The sequence below is a fragment of the Limulus polyphemus genome, unplaced genomic scaffold (assembly GCF_000517525.1).
Source record: "Limulus polyphemus unplaced genomic scaffold, Limulus_polyphemus-2.1.2 Scaffold1383, whole genome shotgun sequence".
Taxonomy (NCBI): Eukaryota; Metazoa; Arthropoda; class Merostomata; order Xiphosura; family Limulidae; genus Limulus; species Limulus polyphemus.
Window position 1 is genome coordinate 123,511 of NW_013666993.1, and position 11,482 is coordinate 134,992.

At 33.8% G+C, this 11,482-nt stretch overlaps 1 protein-coding gene across 1 annotated transcript in view; it reads left to right on the forward strand.

Moving 5' to 3' along the window:
* LOC106463348 (histamine H2 receptor-like) overlaps positions 1-11,482 on the forward strand; it is a 34,773-nt gene that overhangs the window by 16,946 nt on the left and 6,345 nt on the right. Inside the window, exon 4 of the mRNA XM_013923371.2 lies at positions 5,414-5,464. Coding sequence (XP_013778825.2) covers positions 5,414-5,429 — 16 coding nt within the window. The 3' untranslated portion in view covers positions 5,430-5,464. The remainder of the gene's footprint in view (positions 1-5,413; positions 5,465-11,482) is intronic.

An 11,482-nucleotide genomic window follows, 5' to 3' on the forward strand; every position in this document is an offset into this window, starting at 1 on the left:
AGAAATTGCATATTTCTTATGAAACAATACGTAAACATCTAAGGAATATGGGAAAACTCCATAAAAAGTTGTTTGGGTGCCTCACAAACTCTGCGATGATCATTGTTTCCAACGTGTGAACGTTGCTTCGTCTCTTCAGGCGCGTGAACCATTTCTGGACAGAATTGTCAACGGTGGTGAAAAATGGATTCTTTATGCAAATATTAAACGCCAAAAACAATGGCTCAGTCCTAGACAAAAACCACTTCCGACCCCCAAACGTGGACTCCATCTGCAGAAAGTGATGCTTTGTATTTGGTGGATCATCAAAGGAGTAATTCATTACGAACTCAATCCACAGCGAACTGTCAATGTAGAGGTCTACAGTCAGCAACTGGAACGATTAAATCAAGCCCTTCATCAGAAATGCCCTTCACTCGTCAATCGGCAAAGTATTCTTCTTCTCCACGACAACACACGTCTACATGTGACACGTCTGACGCAACTCAAGATTATGGAATCGGGTTGGGAAGTTCTCTCCCACCCACCATATTCTCCAGATATGGCATCATCAGATTACCAACTTTTTCGTTCGCTGCAACACCATCTTAATGGGAAAACGTATGCAAATCTGGAAGGTGTTATAGAGGACATCGACATGTTTTTTTTCTTCAAAGCCAAGTGATGTCTTTAATCAGGGCATTAACAACCTGATTGTAAGACGGAAAAGTATCATCGATAAGAATGGAGACTATTTCATTTTATGTTTTGACGACCTAATACATTCCATATCAGTTTCCTGTTTTGCATTAAATAAAGGAACGATAAATATCGTTATGGTAGTGGTAACAACTAATGTCGTTATCCTAATGGTAACAACTAATATCGTTATCTTAGTGGTAACAACTAATATCGTTATCGTATGGGTAACAACTAATGTCGTTATCTTAGTGGTAACAACTAATGTCGTTATCCTAGTGGTAACGTACAATATCGTTATCGTAGTGGTAACAGCTAATATCCTTATCTTAATGGTAACAACTAATGTCGCTATCTTGGTCGTAATAGCTGATATCGTTATCTTGGTGGTAATAGCTAACTAATATCGTTATCTTGGAGGTAATAGCTAACATTGTTATCTTGGTTGTAATAGTTAATATAGATATCTTGGTTGTAATAACTAATATCACTATGAATGCGTACTTATGGAAAGACATAGAAATAGAGTAGAAACTTGTCAGATGTTCATAGAAACTGCAAATAAATAAATACCATTCCAGTGAAACGAACATCATAATTATACAACAACCTAGACCTTTGAAGACCATCTTGTGTTTTTAAAGACACAATATTAGTGTTTGATTTTCGTTTAATCATTTTTGTTCTCTTCTAAAATCAATCTCATATCTTTTAATAGCGTGTTCACTATTTTCACTTTGATAGAAGACATATTTTCACATTTTATATAACCAAATCATGTACTAATGATCAGCTAAAGGTATAACAGTTCCCATATAATTAGCAACATGAGGATGTGTATAACGACATTTACCGTAAACGCTTTGAAATCCCAAAATTCAGTATTCAAATAAGCACTTTATGATGATCTCTCCTTTCACTCAACTACCCGATACGTCTAGTTTAACCATGAATAGCACTAAGAGACAATCCGGAGAAAACTGCTCATATGATGAAACATTTCATTATCTAGTTGAATAGAAACGTGATGAATCATATGCGTGTTCTTTGATGTGAACCATACTTCTTACAAAAGTGTTTCCATTTTTCACGGTAGTGTTAGTTATGCCCCGAGTTGTTATTTTAATAAATAGTGACACTTCTGGCCTACTTTTGTTATTTCGGGTAAATTAGTGTGGTTTTGAGAACTTTGCTTTAAAGGTCAGGTAAAGAGCCAGGGTTATAATAATTCTACTGTAAAGATCAGGTGCATTACCAAGGTTATAAGAATCCTGTTGTAAATATCAGGTGAAGTGCCAATATTATAAGAACCCTGATATTCCTCTCAAATAAACTATCATGTTTAAATTATTCTGGTTCTGCTAGAGTTAGGCGAACTACCGTAGTACTAATACATTGAGATGATCTATTAAGGTTTTAATTGCCCAATGCCTGCCACCATCATGTGGAATAACCTAGTTTTAAGCATCCTGATACTGTTGCCATAGAAGATCAGGTGAACTACCATTAATTTAGTATTGTGAGATGATCTATGAAGGTTCTAATTGCTCTCCGTTTGCTACAACCTTGCAGACTAACCTAATTTTAAGCATCCTGTTGCTACTGCGATAAGAAGTTAAACTTTGTTGATTCGAAGTATCCTGTTCATACTGTAATCAGTAAACAAGTGCAGCTTAAGTTACCTTGCTAGTGATACAGTTTTGTGAACTAGCCTGGTTTTAAGTAGTCATTTTCTACTACAATCAACTGAATTACTATGATTTTAAGTACTCTATTCCTGCTCCAGTTGAATGAGTTAATATTATGTTAAGAACCTGGCTTCTGCTTGAATAGAATAAGATACTACAATAAAATTAATGCAGAAATATTGGGACATATGTTCTCTAGTAAATGACATTCAGAGATATTTAGTATTGATAATCCTGAGTGTATTATGTTGTAGTACAAATGACGTTCAAGAACATTCAATGTTCACACTACGTACAATACTTCCTTGTTCAAGTGGCATTTAAGTAACATTACTGTTATTAATGTTAAGTTTATTATGTTCTTGTGTAAATGACACATACTAGTGTATATTGTGTAGTTTATATTCTTGTGTAAATGGCATATACTAATGTATATTGTGGGGATTATGTTCCTGTGTAAATTACATATACTAATGTACATTTTTTGGAATATGTTCTTGTGTAAATAACATATACTAATCTATAGTATATGGATTACGTTCTTATGTAAATATCATATACCGAGGTATATTGTGTGGATTATGTTCCTGTGTAAATTACATATACTAATGTACATTTTTTGGAATATGTTCTTGTGTAAATAACATATACTAATCTATACTATATGGATTACGTTCTTATGTGAATATCATATACCGAGGTATATTGTGTGGATTATGTCCTTGTGTAAATAACATACTAATCTATATTATGTGGATTGTTACCGAACAGGCTCACCTTTTATCCATGGAGGCGAAATAATGTGATTGTCAATCCTACTACACGTTGGTGAGAGAGTAGCCCAAGAGTTAGCTGTGGGTGTGTTGACTATCTGCCTTCCCTCTAGTCTATTACATTTAAATCAGAACAGATAGCCCCCCGAGTAGCTTTGTGAGAAATTCAAAAACAAAAATTATGTGGACTGTGCTTTTGCGTGAATGATATGTACTAATATATATGGTGTGAATAATCTTGGTTAACTTACCATGAAGCGTAACTAATATGTAGAATTGTAGACGGACTATTCTCTAAGTTAAAATGCTTTCTTTTATTTGCGAGCTTTAGGCCCTCTTACCGGAGTTTTCATTGGACAACAATGTACATTGTTCAGTACACTGTTGTCTGAAGAAAGCTTCGGTAAGAGGTCCGAAAGCTCGCAAATAAAAGAAAAGTATTTTGATATAGAGATCAGTTAGTGTATGATTCTACTTATTGATTTACCCACGTAATGAGTCTTAAAAACAAGTATAACCAATGTTAACATTATATTAATGGTACTTAAATAAGAAAACTAAAGTTAATACTTATAATTTTATGTATTATGTTTTTCTAAGAATAACATATAAATACAATTATTAATGATAATATTGGGCGTACTTTATTTTTTAATTGGAATTGGATTAATATTACTAGAGTAAATGTTATACATATTATGTTTCTGGGCAAATGACATTTAAGAACTATGATTATCATTACCATAAGCATGAGTAGAAATGTATTGGTAGGTGGTAATAACTGATCTATAAATAGCACTTAAAGTATAACGCTTGGTAATATGCAAATAATGATATTTTAACAGAAACGTGTATTTTCATATAGCAAAGCCACAGCTGGCTATCTGCTGTGTTCACCAAGGGGAATCGAACTCCCAATTTTAGCATTTGTAAAATCGGAGAGTTACCGCTGTCCCACCGGGAGATTTAACAGAAGCAGTTTACAAGCTACAGAAATATCAATTCATATAAGTTATAATGCCTAATTTGGCGAATGACTATATTTTTTCAAATGTACTGAACCAATGAAAGATGACGTTATATATATAGAAACATTTTTAATATATCTCTATTCTCCAGTATTGGGCTAAGGACACGTTTGAAAATATAACAATTTAGGTAGTCATAGTATTTCTTGAAATTTATATTGACAAATATTATAAGAACTTTTCTTATAATATATGGCTTTCTACTTTTTTATATGCTTATTCATTCATATCTTTAAATATGGTGGTTTTCATCGGTAGTGCAGATGGCAATACATTCCACATTTCAATAAAAATCGATTGAACAATATACATCAACTTAAATTATTGCCAATAAATTACAAAAAAATGTTCGTCTTTTGAATCAATCCGGTATAACGTACGCTTAGCATCAAAATTTCTCAATATATGGTATTGCACGAAAAAAAATCAAGACAAAACAGTTTAAAACTTAATGCCCTTTTCAAAAAGTTCTTCATTTTCTGCATAAACTATTCTTCTGTCTTAAAAAGTGCTATTTTCAGCATATATCACAATAAATTACAAAGAAATTCTCTCAATTCCCAAAATAAAAAGCAAAACAAATTTGGCCATTAAAAATGTCTATTTTTTCTGTCTGTTTATAGAAGGAAGAATATTTTTTGTAATTTATTGACAAAAACATCGAGTTTGTTCAGTTCGTTTGTAAGTTTCTTTACTGTGTTGGCATGGCTTGCTGGTTAGGACACTCGATTCACAGCCTGTGGGATCGAAGTCAGGCGCCGAGCATATTCGCCCTTTTAGCCGTGTGGGACATTATAATGTTACGGTCAATCCAACTACTCATTGGTAAAAGAGCAGCCCAACAGTTGGCGGTGGGTGCTATTGGCCGACTGCTTTCCCTATGGTCGGCAGTTGCTATGCCGTAAATAAAATAAACAAACACCGTTTTTTGTTGGTTTTTTTTACTGTGTTAAAAAACGATGTAACAGTAACTTAGTATTATTTTTTAGTCCCTCGGTGAATCAACCGTAAGTTTAAGGACTTACAGCGTTTAAGTCCGAGGCTTGATTTCCTGCGGTGGACAAAGCGTAGATAGTCAATTGTTTAGCTTTATTATTAACAAAAAATAAACAAAAATCTATTTCGTCACTGGGCTTCATGTACACATGCACGTACATAAGAACTGGTTAAAAACTGACAGATCTCGTGAAAATAATAAATATAAATCTATGTATATCATTACAAGTATTTTCTTCTTCATTTTCAGGGAAACCACTTTATGACCGTAAAGAAACGGAGTATAAACTAATTCTTACAGGTAGGTCTGAAGAGATTCAGAAAGTGTGGAATATCCACCTGTTTTAATATATCTTGACGGATCATAACTGTTCAAATTCCTGAAGTCCTTATTATTTAATAACTTATATGTACGTACGCTTTTTTTTGCAGATCAAAATTTAGGACAGTATGTTTTATGTATTTCAGCCCAGTCGATTTTAACAGAAGACGCAATTATGCAAAATTGTAAAAAAAACATGAGAGCTGCTTTAATTCACGATCAATTCATTGAGTTTATTTCAAACAAAAAACGCGGAGTTTACTTTAAAAACAGATGGCAGCAAATCCATGCATTTCAAAAGCTCGCCACAAAAAACAAAACAAATAATTTAACGTTTCAGTACAAGCTGCATTCTGTCCTCTACTATTTCTATAAATTCTTCAACATGCATTTCAGTCATCTACCATCCACTGTAAGACACCAGTAATACAAAATGTGAAAATACCTATTGTTAGAATTATCGAACATTTAAAATATTTGTTTGTTTGTTTTGTTTTGGAATTTCGCGCAAAGCTGCACGAGGGCTATCTGCGCTAGCCGTCCCTAATTTAGCAGTGTAAGACTAGAGTCATGGCCACCCACCGCCAACTCTTGGGCTACTCTTTTATCAATGAATAGTGGGATTGATAGTCACATTATAACGCCCCCATGGCTGAAAGGGCGAGCATGTTTGGTGGGAAGGGGATTCGAACCTGAGACCCTCGGATTGCGAGTCTAGCGCCCTAACCACCTGACCATACCGGGCCCTAAAATATTTGTATTGGACTGTTTAACATATAAAGCAGCATATTAGATACTATTAATTAATTTCTTTTAGAGGTCATTTATGTTCCACAACACGTATTGTAACTATATATTTACAGATCATAAAGAACAATTTACAATCGTCGTTCTTTTACTTCATATTTCATCGAATACACTAGGAACAGAAGTTTCAGAATTTAACGAATCAGTGTATAACTCAACGCTTCTAGAATAATTTTCACGTAAAAACTTATTACGTCAGTTGGTTAAATACGTTCATCAAAGTTGAATTAACTCATCACCTGTCTGATTACATAAAAATACTGAATCGGCCTCTTATAACTCATACATATGATTTGAAACTATATTGGTCTACATGATACCCGTAAAATTTAAATAGATAAAACATACTTAAAGAAACATAAAAGTCCCACACAGGTACACTACTTATAATGTATGTTATACTGAGATTACATTTTCTCCCTGCAACATGTTTCCGTAAGATGTTGGGGGAAAGATCATACAAATCCTCCACTCCTCTTATGTCGACAGACCAAAATCCATTTTGCTTGACAGATCTATACAGGTATATGTTTGAACGGGATTGCTGTGATTTCAGTTTCTTGGACCACTGTTTTTCATGAAAACAGCTGTTGCTTTGGCTAAGAAAAGGAGATTTGTTGTGTTTCATTAGAAATAGAAGCACATGGTCAGAAGATTCCATTTCTTAACCAAAACTTTTATTTAGCAGATGAGAGTATTGATTCAGCTTGGCTTGGAGTGTAGTTTTAAAAACTCTTTTGTGAGAGTTTTTCTGCATTAATGAGGATCGTGAGTACCGGAACTGTGAATCCGAGGGTTCACGGTTCGCGTACTCTGCTGCAAAAATTCGCATCTCATTTTGGGATCATGAGTGTACTATAATAATGATGGCGAAATTCTACTATTCGGTCACAAAAGAGTAACCCAATAATTAACAATGGGTCCTATTGGCTAGCTGTTTTCTGTCTAGTATCTAGTCTACCGACTAAGGACAGCTATGTGCATATAGCCCTTAGGTAACTTTGTATAAAAATTCTAAAACAAACTAACTAGACACCAGAGTAGTGTTAATGTTGACGAAAATATTCATTGGCCAACTGATTTTAAATTTAGCTATTGATGACGATGAGAAGACGAAACTCCGAAACTTTGAAGAAACAGTTTTGTTTTTTGTTAGAATTATTTACACATTCTACTGTGTTGCCATAAATTAACATACATTTTGATTCTACAATCACAATTATATGATATTATTTTTCTTTATTATACCTGGTAAGATTGTGATATCACAGTTCAACAGAATAACTGGAAATACAAACTGTGCAAGATGTAACGCTCTTATGTAAGGCAAACTATTAGTAATTACTAAGCCAGCTGCAGTAAATATTCAATCCTATGATTCGATTATTTATAGAAAGTGTTATTTGAAGGTAATGATACCACTGTTCGCACTTGACTTTTAAATAATAAACAGAAAATTAATACATGATTAAAATGTTTGATAGTTTTCGTCGATTAGACTAAGACATTGACTAAATTAGACCCCCTGACTAAGACTATACTAAGACAATGACTAAATTAGACCCCCTGACTAAAGCTAGTCTAAAACAATGGCTAAGTTAGATCCCCTGACTAAGATTGGACTAAACATCCAAAAGGTTGTTGTCAATTTATTTTATATTATTTCTAAACTCGCACTACACCAGAGACATATTTCTTCTATAGTATCAGTTTTTGTGACTTTTCTATGTCATAAATCTTTTCACCAAGGCACGTGTCCTTAAAACGTGCTAATCACCAGCCAATTTTAATTTATTAATAGAGCTGCCGGTAAGAAGGATATTAAACTTTGTACAGTTTAAACAAAGACTGAACTATTATCGCTGTTAAGTTACTTGCGTGTTACTTACGGGTTATTTGTGCACTGAGAATTAGTCTTTGGTTACTCCTACATTAGTCATCCTTTGCTATATAACAATACACCATCTGATTCAGTACTTACATTTCATATAACACGAGTTATTGACAGTTTCTCGTTATCATCTTCTAAGGATTTTTAATTGTTATTTTACGTTTATCAAACTATGTGTTCCTACTCTTTAATGGAATAGTTCCGTACAGTCGTCAGTGAAGCACAGTCGTTATTAACAGCTATTTGAACAGCTCCCTATTATCATCTTTATCTACATCCATGACTTTTGTTTATTACTGAAGCTACATCTAAGTCTCCGATAAGATATCAGTCTGTCCAAGTGTTCTCAAAACTTTATTTTCAGAATAGATAAAAAGTCCACACATATTGTTTTTTTATTTTGTGTTACTGGAATTTCCTCGGTTATTTACCTATTTCCATGGATTCTTCCGTTTGTACCATTGCATTTTTCGTTTGCAAATAAATGGTATGTGAAGAACTAATTTTTTAATAGACAATTTTGTGTTATCGGTACCTATGTAGTATATCCTATTCCTCCTGGAATCTTTTTGTTTTACTGAAATCATCATCATCCAAGTTATCTTTTTCCCCAGGATCGTTGTTATTAAAAGCTATTTACCCTCATGCAATGGAATTATTTTTTATTCATGGTATCATTTTTGGTAGATTTTTCTTCCTCTTCTTTGCTTTCAAGTTTAATATTTTCATCGTTTTTTATGGTTAAGGTGTTTCCTAAAACTCTGCAATTTACAGCATATTAGAAAAGCAATGTGTTATGTACATCGTCAAATAACTGAAACATATTTTTCATTTCACACTCAAAATTATCATGAGCTACTCATGAATCATAGTGTGCCAGTCGAAAACATTGTTACGTGTAAAACCAACAAAATTTGGAAATCATCACAGAACTTGCAGCTAGTAGCAGCATATTATGTTCGTTGAATTGAGAGTAACAGCAGGTAATCCGAAGTTCCTGTGCATATGCATGACACTGGCTTAAACGAGATGCATAATGTAACACCACAATTTGCCCTAGAACATTAACACTATCGTTCATATTTTATTACATTAAGCACATCGTCACAGTTTCTGTTATCATGTCCAACTAAATTGAATATGCTATCACAATCTTGAATACGTTATTTTCTTTGATACGTATACTAAATCACCATAGACCTTCTATAATGAAATATTTTGCTGGCATATAAAATCATATCGAACAAACTCTATCATATCGGTGACAGTTTGGTTGAGGTACATTTAAGAATGTCACGTAAGCAATAAAGATGGGTGACAAAGCAATATTAGTAGTTATTTTCTGGTTTTCAATGCCAGTTTTTGGCCAATTAGATCTTCTCTCCATTGGTCATTTTCTTGGATATTTTGAAACTAGTGGACTTTCTCCTTAGACAATGCCTTCATTCCTCGAAAGTGTTTTTTTTTCTCCTCAGCAAATCGTACATTTTAATATCTCGGGAAATATAGAAATAGAATAGGTGTGAAATATTATACCTCAAAATGTTAGAGTGAAAGAGTTGAAAAGGTTATGCATGAAATGAAAAAAAATCAACAAGTGGTGAGTTTATCGTTTTTTAAAGGAGATTAAATTGTTTATATTAGTAAAGAAATATTTATTAGAGATGATGCTGTGAACGACAACAAAAGAGATACGGTGTTGTATCGTTGATGCTGTGAACGACACCAAAAGCGATATGGTGTTGTATCGTTGATGCTGTGAACGACACCAAAAGCGATACGGTGTTGTATCGTTGATGCTGTTAACGACAACAAAAGCGATACGGTGTTGTTTCGTTGATGCTGTGAACGACAACAAAAGCGATACGGTGTTGTTTCGTTGATGCTGTTAACGACACCAAAAGCGATACGGTGTTGTTTCGTTGATACTGTGAACGACAAAAAGAGATACGGTGTTGTATCGTTGATGCTGTGAACGACAACAAAAGAGATACGGTGTTGTATCGTTGATGCTGTGAACGACAACAAAAGAGATGCGGTGTTGTATCGTTGATGCTGTTAACGACACCAAAAGCAATACGGTGTTGTTTCGTTGATGCTGTGAACGACACCATAAGCGATACGGTGTTGTTTCGTTGATGCTGTGAACGACAACAAAAGAGATACGGTGTTGTATCGTTGATGCTGTGAACGACAACAAAAGAGATGCGGTGTTGTATCGTTGATGCTGTGAACGACACCAAAAGCGATACGGTGTTGTTTCGTTGATGCTGTGAACGACAATAAAAGAGTTTGAGTGAAAATGCTTTTGATACTTAACCATCAGCTTTATCTATAGAACATGAAAAACAACACGTATGTGTTACACATGTAAAAATGCAGAAAGTCAATGTAAATTATGTCAAAACAAAAAACTATCATGCATAAACTAAACCAATTTGAGATCATTATTCCCTGTAGCCACTCAAGTATTAACAACTACTTTTATCAAGCCATTTAATAATAAACGAAAAAGAAAAACCAGAAAAGAACAGTTGATCTAATCGAACCAGAGAAAGGGTGTGGGGTAAAATATATATTTTAAAACACAGTATGAAAAAACTGAAAATTTGATTTATAACAGGGGGAAACAGAAAATCCAGATAATATTTTGATTTATAACAAGGGAAACAGAAAATCCAGATAATATTTTGAGTTTAGTTTATTAATATTTTTCGCGCCAATTACACACAATTATTTCCCAGTCACGATATCAATTCATGCTGCGTCCAAGTTATCTTCTCCCAGGATTGAGGAAGGTTCTGACATATGGAACTACAAACAAGCAAGCCAGGTAATATTTTCAGTTCAGTGTATAAGCTTGCGAGCTATTTTTTTTTTCTTTCGCACCAACAAAACACAACTGTTTCCCAATTACGATATCGATTAATGCTGCATTCGAATTCTCCTCACGCAGAACTGGGGAAGATCCTAATGCACGGAACTTTTCTAGATGAACGAAAGAATAGGTGATCCATTTAGGAAAAAGCAATTTCAGTTAAGCAGAAATTTATTTTTTACATACGACTAACATAAAAAAATATAAAATCACTGATTATATGAGGTGTTTGGAAAGTGACGAGTATTAGTACAAGTTTTTTTTGTCACCCTCTAAAACATATTGCATTGAGAATTCTCGTCAGAACGCGCGTATAAAGCTGTAGGTATTCTTCTATTTATCATTTATTCTTTATGTCTCATAGTATATGATGAAAACGGCTGCTCTCATTATGTCGTTCTATATATATATATATATATTA